The sequence below is a fragment of the Bos javanicus genome, chromosome 9, assembly GCF_032452875.1.
Source record: "Bos javanicus breed banteng chromosome 9, ARS-OSU_banteng_1.0, whole genome shotgun sequence".
NCBI classification, from domain to species: Eukaryota; Metazoa; Chordata; class Mammalia; order Artiodactyla; family Bovidae; genus Bos; species Bos javanicus.
The window spans coordinates 86713808-86736143 of NC_083876.1; the positions used below are offsets into that span (position 1 = coordinate 86713808).

The following is a 22336-nucleotide window of genomic DNA, read 5'->3' on the forward strand; positions in this document are numbered from 1 at the left end:
AATGATGGTGTTATTTTCATTGTGAGAAAACTATATTTACCATGAGCCTTTAGATGGGGAAACAATATTCCTTCATACATATATTAAAAAATTCTCAGAGATGATTTCAGGCAAGATTATCATGTGAAGTGTCTCCTCGTGAATAAACACATTTTTAAAAAGGTGGGGGCGGGGAGGACTTCCTTCATGGTCCAGTAGCTAAGACTGTGCTCCCAACACAGTGGGTAAACACTTGACCCTCGTCAAGGAAGACACTTGCCGTGTTCAGTTCAGTTCAGTTACTCAGTCGTGTCTGACTCTTAATGACCCCATGGACTACAGCACGCCAGGCTTCCCTGTCCTTCACCAACTCCTAGAGCTTGCTCAAACTCAAGTTCATTGAGCTGGTGATGCCAGCCAACCAACTCATCCTCTGTCATCCCCTTCTCCTCTTGCCTCCAATTTTTCCCAGCATCAGGGTCTTTTCCAATGAGTCAGTTCTTCACATAAGGTGGCCAAACTATTGCAGCTTCAGTAACAGTCCTTCCAATTCAGGACTGATTTCCTTTAGGATTGACTGATTTGATCTCCTTGCAACCCAAGGGATTTTCAAGAGTCTTCTCCAACACCACAGTTCAAAAGCATCAATTCTTCGGCACTCAGCATTCTTTATAGTCTAGCTCTCACATCTATACATGACTACTGGAAAAACCATAGCTTTGACTAGATAAACTTAGTTGGCAAAGTAATGTCTCTGCTTTTTTAATACACTATCTAGGTTTGTCACAGATTTTCTTCCAAGGAGCAAGCATCTTTTAATTTCATGGCTACAGTCACCAACTACAGTGATTTTAGAGCCCAAGAAAATAAAGTCTCTCACTGTTTCCATTGTTTCTCCATCTATTTGCCACGAAGTGATGGGACCAGATGCCATAATCTTAATTTTTTGAATGTTGAGTTTTAAGCCAGCTTTTTCACTCTCCTCTTTCACTTTCATCAAGAGCCTCTTCAGTTCTTCTTCGCTTTCTGCCATAATGGTGGTGTCATCTGCGTATCTGAGGTTATTGATATTTCTCCCAGCAATCATTGATTGCAGCTTGTGTTTCATCCAGTCCGGCATTTCACATGACATACTCTAAATATAAGTTAAATAAGCAAGGTGACAATAGACAGCCTTGATGAACTCCTTTCCCAATTTGGAACCAGTCCGTTGTTCCATGTCCAGTTCTAACTGTTGCTTCCTGACCTGCATACAGATTTTTCAGGAGGCAGGTCAGATGGTCTCGTATTCCTATCTCTTGAAGAATTTTCCACAGTTTGTTGTGATCCACATAGTCAAAGGCTTTAGCATAGTCAATGAACCAGATGTTTTTCTGGAACTCTCTTGCTTTTTCAATGATCCAACTGATGTTGGCAATTTGATCTCTGGTTTCTCTGCCTTTTCTAAATCCAGCGTGATCTGGAAGTTCTCAGTTCACATGCTGCTGAAGCCTAGCTTAGAGAATTTTGAGCATTACTCTGCTAATGTGTGAAATGAGTGCAATTATGTGGTAGTTTGAATATTCTTGGCATTGCCTTTCTTTGGGATTGGAATGAAAACTGATCTTTTCCAGTCCAGGTGCCACTGCTGAGTTTTCCAAATTTGCTGGCATATTTAGTGTAGCACTTTCACAGCATCATCTTTTAGGATTTGAAATAGCTCAACTGGAATTCCATCACCTCCACTAGCTTTGTTTGTAGTGATGCTTTCTAAGGCCCACTTGACTTTGCATTCTAGGATGTCTGGCTCTAGGTGAGTGATCACACCATCATGGTTAAATGGGTCATGAAGATCTTTTTTGTATAGTTCTTCTGTGTATTCTTGTCACCTCTTCTTAATATCTTCTGCTTCTGTCAGGTCCATGCTATTTCTGTCCTTTCTTGTGCCCATCTTTGCATGAAATGTTCCCTTGGTATCTCTATTTTCTAGAAGAGATCTCTAGTCTTTCACATTCTATTGTTTTCCTCTATCTCTTTGCATGGATCATTGAGGAAGGCTTTCTTATTTCTCCTTGCTATTCTTTGGAACTCTGCCTTCAAATAGATATATCTTTCCTTTTCACTTTGCCTTTCATTTCTCTTTTCTCAGTTATTTGTAAGGCCTCCTCAGACAATTTAAGTCTGAATTTGGCAATAAGGAGTTTATGATCTGAGCCACAGTCAGTTCCCCCTCTTGTTTTTGCTGACTCTATAGAGTTTCTCCATCTTTGGCTGCAAAGAAACAATCAAACTGATTTCAGTATTGACCATCTAGTGATGTCCATGTGTAGAGCTGTCTCCTGTGTTGTTAGAAGAGGGTGTCTGCTATGACTAGTGCGTTCTCTTGTCAAAACTCTGTTAGCCTTTGATCTGCTTCATATTTTACTCCAAGGTCAAACTTGCCTGTTACTCCAGGTATCTCCTGACCTCCTACTTTTGCATTCCAGTCCCTTATGATGACAAGGACATCTTTTTTTGATGTTAGTTGTAGAAAGTCTTGTAGGTCTTCATAGAACCGTTCAACTTCAGCTTCTTCGGCATTAGTGGTTGGGGCATAGACTTGGATTACTGTAAAAATGGTTTGCCTTGGAAACAAGAGATCATTCTGTCATTTTTGAGATTACACCCAAGTACTACATTTCGGACTCTTGTTGAATATGATGGCTACTCTATTTCTTCTAAGGAATTCTTGCTCACAGTAGTAGATACAATACTCACCTAAACTGAATTCACCCATTCCCGTCCATTTTAGTTCACTAATTTCTAAAATATCAATGTTCATTCTTGCCATCCTGTTTGACCACTTTCAATTTACCTTGATTCATACACCTAACATTCCAAATTCCTAAGCAATATTGTTCTTTACAGCATCTGACTTGACTTCCTATCACCAGTCACATCCACAACTCGGCATTGTTTTTGCTTTGGCTCAGCCTCTTCATTCTGGAGCTATTTTTCTGCTCTTCTCCAGAAGCATACTGGGTACCTACTGACCTCAGGAGTTCATCTTTCAGTGTCATATCTTTTTTCCTTTTCATACTGTTCATGGGATTCTCAAGGTAAGAATACTTAAGTGGTTTGCCATTCCCTTCTCCATTGGATCATGGTTTGTCAGAACTCTCCACCACGACCTGTCCATTTTGGCTGGCCCTACATGGCATGGCTCATAGTTTCACTTGCCATGTGGTGTGGCCAAAAAAAAAAAAAAGAAAAAAAGGATGAACCTGAGTAAAAGGTACATAGAAGTTCTCTGCATTATTTTTTTTTTCTGTAAATTTGAAATTCTCTGAAAATAACAAGTTTATGGAATATGTTAAACCCTTTTATTCTGGCATAAACTTTCTATTATTTGTTGTTCAAACTCTAATGATAATCTAATGTTCTTTTCCTTGTAAATCACTTACTTTTGCTGCCAGGTGTTCAAAAGATTTTTCTTTTAAGTCCATAATTTTCTTAGAGTTTGTCTCCGTGTTGACTGTTCTGGGTCAGAATTCTCAGGTAACACAGTATGTTCATTAAACTGTGCATTTTTAACTTTTTTAATTCAGTAAAGTTTTCTTGAATTATAGTCTTTAATATTTGTTCCTTCAGACTAGTGATGCTAATACAGATTTTAAAACAGATAAGGAATCTGAAAAGCACTACTACATAAAATGATGTTAGTAATAAAAACGTAATTATTAGCTATCCATTTTAAAATTGATGATCTACTACATGAAAGGTGTATCTATTCCACAAAAATAAGAAACGGGAAAAAAAGCCTAGTAGGTGAAATAATCATGTACTGAATAACTGTTCCCAAATGATTTCATATTGCTAGTAAAAGAGAAAAGGAGTACATTTTAGAGTGTTCAATTTCTGCCCAGGTTTATTTTATCCTATAATTACTATTTTATTATTTAATCTCAATACTAGAGATATACAAAGCATTATTCTTTATAATACTTAAAATTCAGTCCAAGAAACTTTAAAACTGAGATAAGTATTCAGATCAGTTCAGTCGCTCAGTCGTGTCCGACTCTTTGCGACCCCATGAGTCGCAGCACGCCAGGCCTCCCTGTCCATCACCAGCTCCCGGAGTTCACTCAGACTCACGTCCATCGAGTCAGTGACGCCATCCAGCCATCTCATCCTCTGTCATCCCCTTTTCCTCCTGCCCCCAGTCCCTCCCAGCATCAGAGTCTTTTCCAATGAGTCAACTCTTCACATGAGGTGGCCAAAGTACTGGAGTTTCAGCTTTAGCATCATTCTTTCCAAAGAAATCCCAGGGCTGATCTCCTTCAGAATGGACTGGTTGGATCTCCTTGCAGTCCAAGGGACTCTCAAGAGTCTTCTCCAACACCACAGTTCAAAAGCATCAATTCTTTGGCGCTCAGCTTTCTTCACAGTCCAACTCTCACATCTATACATGACTACTGGAAAAATCATAGCCTTGACTAGATGGACCTTTGTTGGCAAAGTAATGTCTCTGCTTTTCAATATGCTATCTAGGTTGGTCATAACTTTCCTTCCAAGGAGTAAGTGTCTTTTAATTTCATGGCTGATAAGTATAAGCAACTGAAATCCAATTAATATAAACTAGATACCCATTTCCCATGTGTTTAAAATGCATTTGACACTACACTGACAGTAGAACCAAACTGTTTCCTTTCATATGTGTTATGATGTCCTATCAAATTTAACCCAGAAAAGAACTCTGAGCTAAATTTCTAATATTTTAATACTATCAAAAAGTCAGGAATAAACTCACAATGAGTATGTATTGAACACCCTGCTGAATAACTATTTGAACAAAGTAATTACTTTACCATTTCTAGTAGAATAGCTTGAGTTTTGGCCTCTTTTTCAGCCTTTATTTCTTCTACTTCTTCAGCTGATCTCCCTTTGAAATCATCAATTTCTTCATCTGCTCCAATTCGACCACTCTGTAAGGCAGAAGTTACTCATATATATATATACATATAAATCTAAGAAACATGAGGCATTATGCTTTATTCTTAGTTCCATCAACTTTGTTAAAAGATTTGTTTCACAAATGTGAAACAAACTTATAAATCTCTGAAAACTGATTTAAGCTAATTCATTAATATGGGCTAAACTAGGCTTCTAATTTATTTTTAAATCAAAATAAACATTTATATAAGAACTATCTGGTACCCAAGTAAATGCTCAACACAGAAGATAAATGATCTTAGAAATTAAGGATTAAACCCTAACTACAGAGATAAATTTAGCTTTGAGGAAGTCTCATTAAGCAGAAATTTACACCTTAAAAGATCTGAGGGGAAGTCTCCACTATGCCACAGAAATTTCTGCATTCCAGCCTGGCTCAAAAGTGTCCCCAGTTGAAAAGTTCCCTCACAAGCTGACAATGTAATTTAGTCTTAAAGCTATACTCCTATCTAGAGTTAAGAGGTAAGAAAAATATTTCCCCAAGGTATTTGTATCCAGAGCCAAGACTGTTCTGGTGGAATAGAAACTAAATAAAGAATATTAGGGAAAAGATAGGTAGGAAAATGAGTGTCTCTACGGAAGAGAAAAAGAACTGCAAACTTTGCTTAGTATTACTGATCAAGCAAGATAATCATTCTGGAGAAATAAGTTTTAAAAAGGTAAAAAGCAAAATCCGTGCAAAACGTTAATACGTATGTACATTCAATCATAAGAAGACTCGACTCACATCTAGTTGTTCCCTTGTAGGTTCTGGTGATCGATCAGGAATTAATAAATCAGGAGGATCATCAAATGGATCATCTAAAATCACTGTATGATTTATCCTTACAAAATAAATCCAAGTCAAATGTTACATTCATATTATTTTAGAATCCATGCTTCACTTTTTATAAAAATTATAACAAATATCTTAAGTATCCCTAATGCCAAAAAAAAAAAAAAATCCACAAGCTCTTAAATTTTATTGTACAAGGGTATTACTAGGATATACTTTGACAGTTAGTGTCATTGCTTTTGATTGCTTGATATTATATATTAATTCTCTGCATTATGCTAAGATATAACGTGAATAGCTATATCTTAGTAATCTTGTCATCTCTCTCAATAATCTGAATTTCTTTAAAAACCTAAAGAATTAGTAATTCCTCCCAACATAAGCAATTATAATCAGTAGGGTAATGGTCTTCTCTATTTTAAAGATTCTTCAGATCAGATCAGATCAGTCGATCAGTCGTGTCCGACTCTTTGTGACCCCATGAATCGCAGCACGCCAGGCCTCCCTGTCCATCACCAGCTCCTGGAGTTCACTCAGACTCACGTCCATAGAGTCAATGATGCCATCCAGCCATCTCATCCTCTGTCATCCCCTTTTCCTCTTGCCCCCAGTCCCTCCCAGCATCAGAGTCTTTTCCAAGGAGTCAACTCTTCGCATGAAGTAGCCAAAGTATTGGAGTTTCAGCTTTAGCATCATTCCTTCCAAAGAAATCCCAGGGCTGATCTCCTTCAGAATGGACTGGTTGGATCTCCTTGCAGTCCAAGGGACTCTCAAGAGTCTTCTCCAACACCACAGTTCAAAACCATCAATTCTTCGGCGCTCAGCCTTCTTCACAGTCCAACTCTCACATCCATACATGACCACAGGAAAAACCATAGCCTTGACTAGATGGACCTTTGTTGGCAAAGTAATGTCTCTGCTTTTCAATATGCTATCTAGGTTGGTCATAACTTTCCTTCCAAGGAGTAAGCGTCTTTTAATTTCATGGCTTGCAGTCACCATCTGCAGTGATTTTGGAGCCCCCAAAAATAAAGTCTGACACTGTTTCCCCATCTATTTCCCATGAAGTGATGGGACCAGATGCCATGATCTTCGTTTTCTGAATGTTGAGCTTTAAGCCAACTTTTTCACTCTCCACTTTCACCTTCATCAAGAGGCTTTTTAGTTCCTCTTCACTTTCTGCCATAAGGGTGGTGTCATCTGCATATCTGAGGTTATTGATATTTCTTCCGGCAATCTTGATTCCAGCTTGTGTTTCTTCCAGTCCAGCGTTTCTCATGATGTACTCTGCACAGAAGTTAAATAAGCAGGGTGACAATATACAGCCTTGACGTACTCCTTTTCCTATTTGGAACCAGTCTGTTGTTCCATGTCCAGTTCTAACTGTTGCTTCCTGACCTGCATACAGATTTCTCAAGAGGCAGATCAGGTGGTCTGGTATTCCCATCTCTTTCAGAATTTTCCACAGTTTATTCTGATCCGCACAGTTAAAGGCTTTGGCATAGTCAATAAAGCAAAAATAGATGTTTTTCTGGAACTCTCTTGCTTTTTCCATGATCCACCAGATGTTGGCAATTTTATCTCTAGTTCCTCTGCCTTTTCTAAAACCAGCTTCAACATCAGGAAGTTCACGGTTCACATATTGCTGAAGCCTGGCTTGGAGAATTTTGAGCATTACTCCACTAGCGTGTGAGATGAGTGCAATTGTGTGGTAGTTTGAGCATTCTTTGGCATTGCCTTTCTTTGGGATTGGAATGAAAACTGACCTTTTCCAGTCCTGTGGCCACTGCTGAGTTTTCCAAATTTGCTGGCATATTGAGTGCAGCACTTTTACAGCATCATCTTTCAGGATTTGGAATACCTCCACTGGAATTCCATCACCTCCACTAGCTTTGTTCGTAGTGATGCTTTCTAAGGCCCACTTGACTTCACATTCCAGGATGTCTGGCTCTAGGTCAGTGATCACACCATCGTGATTATCTGGGTCGTGAAGATCTTTTTTGTACAGTTCTTCTGTGTATTCTTGCCATCTCTTCTTAATATCTTCTGTTTCTGTTAGGTCCATACCATTTCTGTCCTTTATCGAGCCCATCTTTGCATGAAATATTCCTTTGGTATCTCTGATTTTCTTGAAGAGATCCCTAGTCTTTCCCATTCTGTTGTTCTCCTCCATTTCTTTGCATTGATCGCTGAAGAAGGCTTTCTTATCTCTTCTTGCTATTCTTTGGAACTCTGCATTCACATGCTTATATCTTTCCTTTTCTCCTTTGCTTTTCCCTTCTCTTCTTTTCACAGCTATTTGTAAGGCCTCCCCAGACAGCCATTTTGCCTTTTTGCATTTCTTTTCCATGGGGATGGTCTTGATCCCTGTCTCCTGTACAATGTCACGAACCTCATTCCATAGTTCATCAGGCACTCTTATCTATGAGATCTAAGCCCTTAAATCTATTTCTCACTTCCACTGTATAATCATAAGGGATTTGATTTAGGTCATACCTGAATGGTCTAGTGGTTTTCCCTACTTTCTTCAATTTAAGTCTGAATTTGGCAATAAGGAGTTCATGGTCTGAGCCACAGTCAGCTCCTATTAGCCTCTGCCCTGCTTCAATCTGTACTCCGAGGCCAAATTTGCCTGTTATTCCAGGTATTTCTTGACTTACTACTTTTGCATTCCAGTCCCCTATAATGAAAAGGACATCTTTTTTGGGTGTTAGTTCTAAAAGATCTTGTAGGTCTTCATAGAACCGTTCAACTTCAGCTTCTTCAGCGTTACTGGTTGGGGCAGACTTGGATTATTGTGATATTGAACGGTTTGCCTTGGAAACGAACAGAGATCATTCTGTCGTTTTTGAGATTGCATCCAAGTACTGCATTTTGGACTCTTTTGTTGACCATGATGGCTACTCCATTTTTTCTGAGGGATTCCTGCCCACAGTAGTAGATATAATGGTCATCTGAGTTAAATTCACCCATTCCAGTCCATTTCAGTTCGCTGATTCCTAGAATGTCGACATTCACTCTTGCCATCTCTTGTTTGACCACTTTCAATTTGCCTTGATTCATGGACCTGGCATTCCAGGTTCCTATGAAATACTGCTCTTTACAGCATCGGACCTTGCTTCTATCACCAGTCACATCCACAGCTGGGTATTGTTTTTGCTTTGGCTCCATCCCTTCATTCTTTCTGGAGTTATTTCTCCACTGATCTCCAGTAGCGTACTGGGCACCTACTGACCTGGGGAGCTCCTCTTTCAGTATCCTATCATTTTGCCTTTTCATACTGTTCATGGGGTTCTCAAGGCAAGAATACTGAAGTGGTTTGCCATTCCCTTTTCCAGTGGACCACATTCTGTCAGATCTCTCCATCATGACCCGCCCATCTTGGTTGCCCCCCGGGCATGGCTTAGTTTCATTGAGTTAGACAAGGCTGTGGTCCTCGTGTGATTAGATTGACTAGTTTTCTGTGAGTATGGTTTCAATGTGTCTGCCCTCTGATGCCCTCTTGCAACACCTACCATCTTACTTGGGTTTCTCTTACCTTGGGCGTGGGGTATCTCTTCATAGCTGCTCCAGCAAAGCACAGCCAATGCTTCTTACCTTGGATGAGGGGTATCTCCTCACTGCCACCCTTCCTGACCTTCAACGTGGGATAGCTCCTCTAGGCCCTCCTGTGCCCACGCAGTCTCCAATTAATTCACATTTTAGAATTATCCAAAAACCAGTCCTATGTATGCCATCCCCATTATCTGGCAAACATCACATATTAAAACACTGTAGTACATTCTAATAATAAATAGTAACCATACCTGATATCTTGATATGGTACAAAGTCCTTATCAACAAAGGTCTCGTTAATTTTCTTAATTATGTCCATGCCTTCTGTCACCTCACCAAACACTGTATGAACACCATCAAGGTAATCCAGATTCTCTCCTGTTGTAATAAGAAACTATATAAAAAAGACATTTAATAAATACAAATATATACGTGTGTGTGCGCGTGTATATATACATATATATAAAATTCAAACTGCTGTTAGTTACAAGATACTCTACATTAACTGCATTTAGTACTTGTTACTGGTATTTCTCACCCACCTGTTACTACTACTAAATGAAAGGCACAAAGTTTATACCTAAAATATCAATAAATACACAGATGCTTAATTGTTTAAAATACTTGAACAAACCAAATCTCAAGTTTTTTCACATGTAAACTCTGAGGAAAAAAAGCATCTACTCCAATGGGAATGTTGTGACAGTGAATGAAACGTACTCAACATGACCTGTTTTGAAAGAAGGAATAAATACTGCAAGGACAGGCCTTTCTGTCTCTGAACAGTGATGATCTATGAATTGTGGGATTATAGGTAATGTTATTTTCTTCTTTGTACTTTCCTGTATTTTCTAAATTTCTCCCAAAGGATATGCCTTACATTCAAAAGAACAAAATAATAAGGATCTTTTTTAACACAGGAGAAAACAGTGTCATTTTTTAATTCTAACAAATATCTTTGGTTGAAATTCTTTCCTTACTAGATAGTTCAAAAAGATAATTTTGTGGGTGCCTTCCAGCAAAACTCATCTCCTCACGCACTTCCTAACCTGAGATCCATGCTGATCACTGCCATTGTTCACCATGGACACAGTGCCCTTCTTCTTGTGCTTAATTCTTGGCACTTTTTCAGCCTCGAAGAAGCTTGCTTGATCACCATACAGTTGACTAAAAATACATATAATAAGGTTATAAAATATAAGTACACTCAACATGAAATACAGACATACTAAAATTATATATATAGGGCACTAGAGTTAGCATATAAGGTTACCATTTCTTTATAGAAATGGTACCAGTATTCAAAAATACTCCTTTTTTTTTGCTATAGACATTTATGGAACTTGGAAAAAATCTATATTTGAACCATATTTTAAAATGCAGATTAAAATATACTACTTAACATTTTTAAGAAGAATTTCTATTTTTTATCCATTTGAAAATAAAGAAACTTACCCAAAAACTGATTCTCCTCCACGTCCAGTCCCTGTAGGATCACCAGTCTGTATGATAAAATCCCTCTGTAATATATAGGAGACTTCATTAATTCAGAGTTTGTTAGATGGTTCCAGTAACAAAGAACATGACTAATATCTACCAACTCACCTGGACATTGTGAATAAGGCAATAATTGTAATATTTTATTTTGCACAACTTCAGGAAATTCAAGCAAGCTGAAAAAAAGTAAATACTAAATTTACCACAGCAGTTCACAAACACATTTTCAATCAAGTAAAGGCACAGTTAGTATAATTTAATTTCTAAGCCATCATATAAAAACCTCCCCAAATGGTCAAATGTCCAAAGCCATTTAAAAAATATAAGTAAGCTTCCCTCATAGCTTAGTCGGTAAAGAATCTGCCTGCAATGCAGGAGACTGGGGTTTGACTCCTGGGTCAGGAAGATCCCCTGGCAAAGGAAATGGCAACCCATTCCCCTATTCTTGCCTGGAGAATCCTATGGACAGAGGAGGTTGGCAGACTACAGTCCATGAGATCGCAAGAGTCAGACACCACTTAGCAACTAAACCACCACCAAGCCTAGAAAAATGCAGTATATTTTAAGTTATCTTTTATTCTCTTTTTCTTTGGATTTTTTGGGCATCTGAGCTATACAGGAAATTAAAACTTATCTGGGATAAGCAATCATCTATTTTTTTCCTATTTTGTAATTTATTTTTAATTGAAGGATAATTGCTTTACAATATTATGTTGGTTTCTGCCATATATCAGCATGAATCAGCCATAGGTGTACATATATCCCCTCCCTCTTGAAACTCCCTCCCACCTCCCTTCCCAACCCACCCCTCTAGGTTGTCACAGAGCACCAGTTTGAGCTCTCTGAGTCATCAGCAATCATCTATTGATGAATTGATTTTGTTAAGAGAAAAAAAAAAATTAAAGAGGACACTGTGACGGGAAAGGATCTAGCAGAGCATCTGAAAATGGGTGCAGCGTATTTACACTAGAGAAAACAAAGTATCCAGGATCAACTGTTTCACAATGATTCAACAGCCCTTCCCGAAGATCCATACACTCACCATGTACCTCTGGAGAAGGGAACTGTTACCCTATGCCAGGGGATCTTCCAAACCCTGGATTGAATCCAGGTCTCCTGTACTACAAGTATATTCTTTACCATCGGAGCCACCAGGGAAGCCCCAAGAATACTGGAGGGGGTAGCCATTCCCTTCACAAATATCCATACACTAAACATGTACCACCTTTTTAAAATAAATTCACTCATTTATCCAATAAACCCTGAGTATCCTCTAGGCATTTGGCACTCTGTTAGGTCAAATGCCAGTAAATCTCTGCTGTTAACAAGTTCGTAGCCTCGGTGTAGAGAAACATTCTAGCAAGTTCTCAAGGCACTAAGCTAGAAAACAGACAGACAGAAAGATACATGAAGGATCCCTACCCCTCAAGGAGCTTATACTAAATGAGGGTCCTTACACCTGAACTCAGTTATAATACTGAGCATACCTGATAATACCATTGGTGCACTTAAATAGTACAATTTTGTTAATAAATATGCCACAAGAATTGAAGAGAGAGACTGTTTCTGGCTGGGGAAAAGAGAAGACCTCCTGGAGGCTGAAACTGAACATTAAAAAAACTGGACTGGCAGAGAGTAGAGAGGAGCCATTTCAAGGTGGGAAGACATTGTGAAACGGCCTACCGTCCTCCAGAGGATCTTCCAGACCCAGAAATTGAACCTGTGTCTCTTGAGTATCATGCATTGCGGGCAGATTCTTTACCACTACGCCACCTGGGAAGCCCCATTTAAGAGCTATATCAACCAACACAATACATGGTCTTTGTTTGAATCCCATTTCAAATGATGAAATATTCTTTTAAATGTTTATGAGACAACAGATAAACATGAATGTTACTAAGGAATTATTGGGGCTCCCCTGGTGGCTCAGTGGTAAAGAATCTGCCTGCAAATGTAGAAGACACAGGTTCAATCTTTGGATTGGGAGGATATCCTGGAGAAGGAAATGGCAACCCACTTCATGCCTGGTAAATCCCATGGACAGAGGAGCCTGGCAGGCTTACAACCCACTGGGTCACAAAAGAGTCAGACAGGACTGAGCAACTAAACAACAAAGAGAAATTATTGCTTATTTCTCTAGACGTGACCATGGCTTGTGGTTATCTTTTTTAAAAAATATCTTTTGTTGTTCAGTCACTTAGTCGTGTTCAACTTTGAGACCCCATGGACTGCAGCATGCCAGGCTTCCCTATCCTTCACCATCTCCCAGAACTTGCTCAAACTCATGTCCATTGAGTTAGTGATGCCATCCAACCATCTCATCCTCTGTCATTCCCTTCTCCTCCTGCCTTCAATCTTTTCCAGCATCAGGGTCGGCTCTTCACATCAGCTGGCCAAAGTACTGGAGCTTCAGCTTCAGCATCAGTCCTTCCAATGAGTATACAGAGTTGATTTCCTTTAGGATGGACTGGTTGGATCTCCTTGTAGTCCAAGGGACTCTCAAGAGTCTTTTCCAACACTACAGTTCAAAAGCATCAATTCTTCATGGCTCAGCATTCCTTATGGTCCAACTCTCACATCCATACGTGACTGCTGGAAAAACCATAGCTTTGACTATACAGACCTTTGTCAACAAAGTAATGTCTCTGCTTTTTAATATGATGCCTAGGTTTGTCATAGCTTTTCTTCCAAGGAGCAAGCACCTTTTAATTAATTACAGATTAAATAAATGTCATGTGTTAGTGACTCAGTCATGTCCGACTCTTTGCCACCCCGTGGATTGTAGCCTGCCAGGTTCCTCTGTCCATGGAATTTCTCCACGCAAGAATACTGGAGTGGGTTGCCATTTCCTTCTCCAGGGGCTCTTCCCAACCCAGGGATCGAACCCAGGTCTCCAGCATTGCAGGTGGATTCTTTACCATCTGAGCCACCAGGGAAGCCCTTTAATGTCATGTAAAGGAATTCCCTGTCAGTGCAGTGGTTAGGACTCAGCACTTTCACTGCCACGGCCTGAGGTTCAACCCTTGGTCAGAGAAGTAAGATCCCACAGGCTGCATGGCACAGTCAAAAACAAACAAAAAATTCAGCAGATGTGGCAATATAAATGAAACACACATTAACAACTGTTAAATGAAGCTGATGATCAACACCGGAGAGTTCATTTACATGATTCTACTTTTGTATATGTTTAAAGTTTTATATAATAAAAAGTTTTTATAAAAAGGAAAAGGGAGAGAAGGAGTGAGGAAAAAAGAAAAATAAGTCTGAATATATTTATTACAGATTGATAAGTAGTTACACATATAAGTAGATATCCAATCACAACTACATACACATTACAAATATATACAAAGAGCATGGATTTATGTTTTAAGTGTTCCAAGCTATCATTCCAGAAACACTGCAAAATCACACACAAAAAACATTCTGTTAATTCGGTGGGATAATCCTACCTCCCTTTCATTTCTCATAATTCTAGGGGAAAAGGCCCATTCCTTGCCAAATGCTGCTCCACATGGAACGTGTCAAACTCAAAAACAAAACCGAAAGGTGAAAAATACAATTCTCTATAAGACTCTGTGAAGCCCTGGATGCTGTCATCCTTAAAGCTTACCCCAGTGAAAGTGAAAGTCAGTCCTTTCCGACTCTGGGACCCCCATGGACTATACATGTCCATGGAATTTTCCAGCCCAGAATACTGGAGTGGGTTGTCTTTCCTTTCTCCAGGGAATCTTCCCAAACCAGGGATCAAACCCAGGTCTGCCGCATTGCAGGCAGATTCTTTACCAGCTGAGCCACAAGAGAAGCCCAAGAATACTGGAGTGGGTAGCCTATCCCTTCTCCAGCAGATCTTCCCAACCCAGGAATTGAACCAGTCTCCTGCACTGCAGGCGGATTCTTTACCAACTGAGCTATGACGGAAGCTCAAAGCTTACACCAATAACATAAGGCAATCCATTATTTTCTTTAAGGCAGTTTCAGTTGAGTTTCTATCACTTGAACAAACAGTCAATATGTGAACCGTGAACTTCCTGATGTTCAAGCTGGTTTTAGAAAAGGCAGAGGAACCAGAGATCAAATTGCCAACATCTGCTGGATCATGGAAAAAGCAAGAGAGTTCCAGAAAAACATCTATTTCTGCTTTACTGACTATGCCAAAGCCTTTGACTGTGTGGATCACAATAAACTGTGGAAAATTCTGAAAGAGATGGGAATACCAGACCACCTGATCTGCCTCTTGAGAAATCTGTATGCAGGTCAGGAAGCAACAGTTAGAACTGGACATGGAACAACAGACTGGTTCCAAATAGGAAAAGGAGTATGTCAAGGCTGTATATTGTCACCCTGCTTATTTTACTTCTATGCAGAGTACATCATGAGAAACGCTGGTCTGGAAGAAGCACAAGCTGGAATCAAGATTGCCGGAAGAAATATCAATAACCTCAGATATGCAGATGACACCACCCTTATGGCAGAAAGTGAAGAGGAACTAAAAAGCCTCTTGATGAAGGTGAAAGTGGAGAGTGAAAAAGTTGGCTTAAAGCTCAACATTCAGAAAATGAAGATCATGGCATCTGGTCCCATCACTTCATGGGAAATAGATGGGGAAACAGTGGAAACAGTGTCAGACTTTATTTTTGGGGGCTCCAAAATCACTACAGATGGTGACTGCAGCCATGAAATTAAAAGACGCTTACTCCTTGGAAGGAAGGTTATGACCAACCTAGATAGCATATTCAAAAGCAGAGACATTACTTTGCCAACAAAGGTTCGTCTAGTCAAGGCTATGATTTTTCCTGTGGTCATGTATGGATGTGAGAGTTGGACTGTGAAGAAGGCTGAGCGCCGAAGAATTGATGCTTTTGAACTGTGGTGTTGGAGAAGGCTCCTGAGAGTCCCTTGGACTGCAAGGAGATCCAACCAGTCCATTCTGAAGGAGATCAGCCCTGGGATTTCTTTGGAAGGAATGATGCTAAAGCTGAAACTCCAGTACTTTGGCCACCTCATGCGAAGAGTTGACTCACTGGAAAAGACTCTGATGCTGGGAGGGATTGGGGGCAGGAGGAGAAGGGGACAACAGAGGATGAGATGGCTGGATGGCATCACTGACTCGATGGACGTGAGTCTGAGTGAACTCCGGGAGTTGGTGATGGACAGGGAGACCTGGCGTGCTGCAACTCATGGGGTCGCAAAGAGTCGGACACGACTTAGCGACTGATTTGATCTAATCTGATCTAACAAACAGTCTGAATACAACACATATTATCCATCACTTCGGTGTGTGCACCTTCAAAGTGTCAGGCACTGCACTAGGTGCTCAAGATACAGAGATAATCAAGGAATAGTCCCTGCTCTCTTAAAGTTTACATCTTGAGAGGAGACCAAGACTTGAAAATAATTCCAGGCTAACAGGAAAATGTATAACAAAATACGTACTATGTGATTTATAAAAGACCTGAGGCAGAGCAAAAGAAACCAATCTTAACTCTGCTCAGGGACACAGGGAGCTTCACAGAACAGATCATGCTTGACCTGAGAACTGATTAATAAACAGGAAGTTTGCCAAAAGGACAACAGTGGGGAGAAATGTGGGGCACAGGCATCAGTATAAGAAAGGAATAGATGTATGTTGAGAGTTGCTGGGGTGGGGGTGATAACTCAGTGCGGAAAAAAGCGCAGCACCTCAGCAGGCACTCATGGTACCATATTGTATAGTTTGTTTCATCTTCTTTGACAAACTGCATTCCTTGGGGGCAGGACCCTGATTGTAACTAAACTCTCCTGTTTAGTTACAGTTTCTCCAGTTTCTCCCCACTCTGAAACATTCTCCATATTGTTGCCTATTATCCTAAAACAAGTTTGTTACGCCTCTCTCAATCCTGCTTTCAAACCCTTCAAAGACTGTGGTTTTCAGTAGGGCACACAAGGTTATTCAGGACCAAACCTAACCTACAAAATGTGTATGACCAGACTCACGGTCTGCCATTACACTGTCAAGCCACGCCGATCTACTTGCCGTTTCCAGAAAATTCCAAGCAAACAAGAACACCCTCACTCCCATTTTTAAAAGAGCGCATTTTTAAAAGAATGCACAAGTGCTCTGCATTCTTCTTTAGCTCTGCTTCTCCCCACCCCCAGCCAGGAAGAATTACTCCCTCCTCTGGTTTCCATGGCAACTTACACATTCTTCCACTACATCGCTTAAGAAATTAAATGGTTTGCGGCGCCTATTTCCCCCAATGGAAAATTAGACCTTTGAGGGCAAGACGCCCATCCCACGGCTTGGCACAAAGTCTCGCGTAGTGGGCGATCAACGAGTGTTTGCTAAGACTGGGTGCACACCTCCGGACAGCCCTCCCTCTACCTAGGAGGGATGCCCACACTCACTGCTCCAAGCCCTTCGTCCCTGCTTTCATCAAGACTTACTGATTACACACCAAGGAATACTCGCTATGTTCCTGACTAGTAAGCCACAAAAGCTAAGGGCACTGAATATGCAGCCTGCACTACACACACACACACACACACACACACACACACACACAGGGATTTAATAACTACAAGCACCTGCCACCCGACTGGCCAGCACCAGAGGCGGAGAAAGGTTGCTCCTCAGAAACAAACTTTTCAACCAGGGCCCGCTGATAAACTGCGCGATCGCGGGTACCATCAGCCCAGAAGCTCCAGCCAGTCCACGCCGGGGACTGGGAAGAAAAGGAAAAGCGCGGGGGAAAAAAAGAGCGCGGCCCGCTGAGAGGTGAGCAGGGCCGGGGCCTCACCGCGCGGCCGCTCCTCTGTGTACAGGTCGATGACGACGTCGCCCAAAGTGGTCTCCAGCAGAACCGCCATGGCGCCCGCTCCTCCTCGCAACAAGCCCCGGGGGTGACAGGCGCAGCCCTACGTCATCTACGCCACGCGTCACCCTCAACGCGACGCCTTTTTACGTCATCCCTCCGGCGACACCGCCCCCTCTGGGAGGCTCCTTGGGAGGGTCTGGTTCGTGGCAAGCCAAACCCTCTGTGGGTTCCCGGCCTTTTCGCGGCCCTTTTGAAAAATCTTCCAAAGGCCCTGGGGACTGGGCCGGAAGGCTGTCACTCAAAGTGCCTTCTGTGAAGGGTTTGCGCTCCATTTTGTGTCCATCTCAAAAACGACGCGGACCTTTCTTTAATGCGCCATAGGCCCTCTGTTTCGTCGTTCGAAGGCCACTGTGGGGCGCCACGTTCCCCCGCCGGGTTGGGACAACTACGCCGAGTCCCCTAGTCGGTCTCTTATCGCCCCGAATCAGAAATTTTAGCCCTTAAAGGTAGGATTTACTAATCAGAAAGATGGTTAATCAGAAAGATGGTTCCTGGCTAATTGTCAAGTGAAGCGAAGTAAAAGTCACTCAGTCGTGTCCGACTCTTTGCGACCCCATGGACTATACAGTTCATGGAATTCTCCAGGCCAGAATACTGGAGTGGGCAGCCTTTTCCTTCTCCAGGGCATCTTCCCAACCCAGGGATCGAACCCAGGTCTCCCGCATTGCGGGCGGATTCCTTACCAGCTGAGCCACAAGGGAATATCAGTTGTATCAAGGGCTGTACCTTTTACAGCAGCGGATGGTGGGTGCGTCTTTAGTGCAAGTAGCTATAAAACCGTGTTTCAGCTCGTATCTCTACTGGTTTTTATCAATACTTTCGATGAAATAAGAGAAAACAATTTTAAGGCAAGAGGACAATTTAAGCTTATAAAGTTTTCTTTGCTCTTCGGCCTCCTCCCTTCCCTCTAATGTGCATTGTGCAGCTCCGTTGTGCATTACCCAGACCTCCTCCCCAGTGGCAGAAATACCTGCTCAAATCCTAAAGATCAGTTTTTCTCCTTCTGGTGACAGCCATGTAACTCCTTAGAAGATAACATTGCTTTCTCAGTCCTGTAAGGGGTCCCCTTAAGGTGTGCAGACATCTTTGGTGAACTTTTAAGAACAATGCAAGTGTATCATTTCCATCAGAGTTAATTTTTGGTACAGAACAGACTGGTAAGATGACCTGGGGAGACACTGGGTTGCATCTAAAGGAAGCTCTTAGCTTAAGCGCTTACCACAGGCCAGATTTCCTTCGTGGCTCAGACGGTAAAGCGTCTGTCTACAATGCCAGAGACCCAGGTTTGAACCCTGGGTCGGGGAAGATCCCCTGGAGAAGGAAATAGCATCCCGCTCCAGTACAATTGCCTGGAAAATGCCATGGACAGAGGAGCCTGGTAGGCCCCAGTCCATGGGGTTACAAAGAGTCGGATACGACTGAGTGACCCCACTTTAAGACCATATTAATGTGACTAGCTGTATTACTTGGAGAAGGCAATGGCACCCCACTCCAGTACTCTTGCCTGGAAAATCCCATGGATGGAGGAACCTGGAAGGCTGAAGTCCATGGGGTCGCGAAGAGTCAGACACAACTGAGCGACTTCCCTTTCACTTTTCACTTTCATGCATTGGAGAAGGAAATGGCAACCCACTCCAGTGTTCTTGCCTGGAGAATCCCAGGGACGGGCGAGCCTGGTGGGCTGCCTTCTAAGGGGTCGCACAGAGTCGGACACGACTGAAGCGACTTAGCAGCAGTAGCAGCAGCAGCTGTATTACTTGTATTCTGCTTATTTTACAAGATTATTGCCCCTTGTATTACCAAATATGACAGAGCCATCAATAAAAATTATGATGACTAGTCAACTTGAAGTGATTGACCAAATATATAGTGCTATAAGGTCAATGATTATAATGGAATAACTCTAGCTATGAGAAGCAGCAACAAGAGGGAACCATTTCCTGAACCATAACAGACTAGTAAGACAGGCAGTCTAGAGATTTGGGCTGCTGCTGCTGCTAAGTCGCTTCAGTCGTGTCCGACTCTGTGTGACCCCACAGACGGCAGACCATCAGGCTCCCCCGTCCCTGGGATTCTCCAGGCAAGAACACTGGAGTGGGTTGCCATTTCCTTCTCCAATGCATGAAAGTGAAAAGTGAAAGTGAAGTCGCTCAGTTGTGACCGACTCTTAGGGACCCCATGGACCTCAGCCCACCAGGCTCCTCCATCCATGGGATTCTCCAGGCAAGAGTACTGGAGTGGGGTGCCATTGCCTTCTCCGAGAGATTTGGGCTACTAGACCAAAAGTCACACTAGACTTTTGCTGTTCTTTAAACACTACTTGTGGAGGAAGGGTTCTGCCGCAGGGCCATCCTATCATGTTGGAACTCTTCTTTTCCAGTTATCATATGATTCTCTTTCACCTCGTTTAGGTCTCTTCCTCATAGTCACCTCTCAGTGAGACCTTCCCTGACCACGACAGTTAAAGTTAACCCCACATGCATACACTTCTATTTTTCTTCATAGTACTTTTTACAATCTAACATGCTATTTAGGAAATTTGTATGTTGTTTCCAGAATGTCAGTTCCAGAGGGAAAGCCAATTTTGTCTGTTTTGTTTACTGCTGTATCCCTAGTGCCCGACAGCCTGCCACATAATAAGTGAATACTTATTTGTTGAATGAATGAATATTGGCAATTAATTAAAGAAATGCAAATTAAAATAATGAAATTGTTAATGGGAAAGTAAAATAATACAGTCACTTTGGAAGACAGATTGGCAGTTTCTTACTTGATCAAAGCTAAATATAATATTACCTTCATATCAAGAAATCACCACAGTTAGGTATTTACCTAAAGAAGCTGAGACAGGTCCACATAAAAACCAGCATACAAGGGACATTCCTGGTGTTCCGGTGGCTAAGACAGCGCTCCCAAAGCAAGGGGCCTGGGTTTGATCCCTGGTCAGGAAACTAAGGATCCCTGTGCAACTAAGACCTGGCACATCCAATAAATAAATAAATCTTTTAAAACAAAAACCTGTGCACAAATGTTTATAGCAGCTTAATTCATATTTGCTAAAATTTAGAAGCAACTGAGATGTTATAAATAGGTGAATGAATATACAAACTGGTTTAACAAACTGGGATAAACATCCGTATAATGAAATATTATTTAAAGATCAAGAGAAATGAGCTAGCAGGCCATGAAAAGATATGGCAGACCTTAAACACATATAAGGAAGTGAAAGAAGCCAGACTGAAAAGGCTACATACTGCGTAATTTTGACCATATAACTTTGATAAAGGGAAATTATGTAGATGGTAGAAAGATCGGTAGTTGCCAATTTTCTGGCACATTGAGGGAGAAATAAATAGTTGAAGCACAGGGATTTTTAGGGCAGAGAAACTACTTTGTATGAGTGAAAGTGAAAGTAGCTCAGTCGTGTCTGACTCTTTTTGACTGCATGGACTACACAGTCCATGTAATTCTCCAGCCTGAATACTGGAGTGAGTAGCTGTTCCCTTCTCCAGCGGATCTTCCCAACCCAGGAATCGAACCAGGGTCTCCTGCATTGCAGGCAAATTCTTTACCAACTGACCTATCAGGGAAGCCCCTATGGTTATGTTTATTACCACATATGGGGATCATGGCATCTGGTCCCATCACTTCATTGGAAACAGTGTCAGACTTCATTTTGGGGGGCTACAAAATCACTGCAGATGGTGACTGCAGCCATGAAATTAAAAGACGCTTACTCCTTGGAAGAAAAGTTATGACCAACCTAGATAGCATATTCAGAAGCAGAGACATTACTTTGCCAACAAAGTCAAGGCTATGGTTTTTCCAGTGGTCATGTATGGATGTGAGAGTTGGACTGTGAAGAAAGCTGAGCGCCGAAGAATTGATGCTTTTGAACTGTGGTGTTGGAGAAGGCTCTTGAGAGTCCCTTGGACTGCAAGGAGATCCAACCAGTCCATTCTGAAGGAGATTAGCCCTGGGATTTCTTTGGAAGGAATGATGCTAAAGCTGAAACTCCAGTACTTTGGCCACCTCATGCGAAGAGTTGACTCATTGGAAAAGACTCTGATGCTGGGAGCGATTGAGGGCAGGAGGAGAAGGGGACGACAGAGGATGAGATGGCTGGATGGCATCACTGACTCGATGGACGTGAGTCTGAGTGAACTCCGGGAGTTGGTGATGGACAGGGAGGCCTGGCATGCTGCGATTCATGGGGTCGCAAAGAGTTGGATATGACTGAGCGACTGAACTGAATTGATGGGGCTTCTGCTCTCATTGTGTCTGCTCTAAACAAGCACCATCCACAACACAAGTACCAGTAGGGGCATGGCTGACATTTGAACCTGTGAGAGCTGATTATGGAGCCCATACAATTACCCACTGCACTACAGCTGGTGGGGCAAGCAAAAATGAAAGTCGCTTTGTCATGTCCGACTCTTTGCGGCCCCATGGACTATACAGTCCGTGGAATTCTTCAGGCCAGAATACTAAAGTGGGTAGCCTTTCCCTTCTCCAGAGGATCTTCACAACCCAGGGATTGAACCCAGGTCTCCTGCATTGCAGACAGATTCTTTGCCATCTGAGCCACCAGGGAAGCCCCAGAGAATACTGGAGTGGATTGCCATGCCCCTCTCCAGGGGATCTTCCTGACCCAGGGATCAAACCCATGTTTCTTATGCCTCATCATAGTATGATGCTATCT

The 22336-nt window shown here is 41.8% G+C and overlaps 1 protein-coding gene across 2 annotated transcripts in view; it reads right to left on the reverse strand.

Moving 5' to 3' along the window:
• The window catches only part of PPIL4 (peptidylprolyl isomerase like 4), a 40717-nt gene extending 23005 nt beyond the window's left edge, over positions 1-17712 (reverse strand). Inside the window, exons 1-7 of one of the 2 annotated variants that reach the window (XM_061428262.1) lie at positions 17557-17712; positions 10886-10953; positions 10736-10800; positions 10330-10447; positions 9532-9674; positions 5678-5774; positions 4806-4922 (exon numbers count right to left, since the gene is read on the reverse strand). In XM_061428262.1, the coding sequence (XP_061284246.1) occupies positions 4806-4922; positions 5678-5774; positions 9532-9674; positions 10330-10447; positions 10736-10800; positions 10886-10953; positions 17557-17626 (678 nt within the window). In that variant the 5' untranslated portion in view covers positions 17627-17712. Of the gene's footprint in view, positions 1-4805; positions 4923-5677; positions 5775-9531; positions 9675-10329; positions 10448-10735; positions 10801-10885; positions 10954-17344 lie in introns of both variants that reach the window. The other variant, XM_061428261.1, reaches the window with a different exon arrangement.
• Between the last annotated feature and the right edge of the window lie 4624 nt (positions 17713-22336).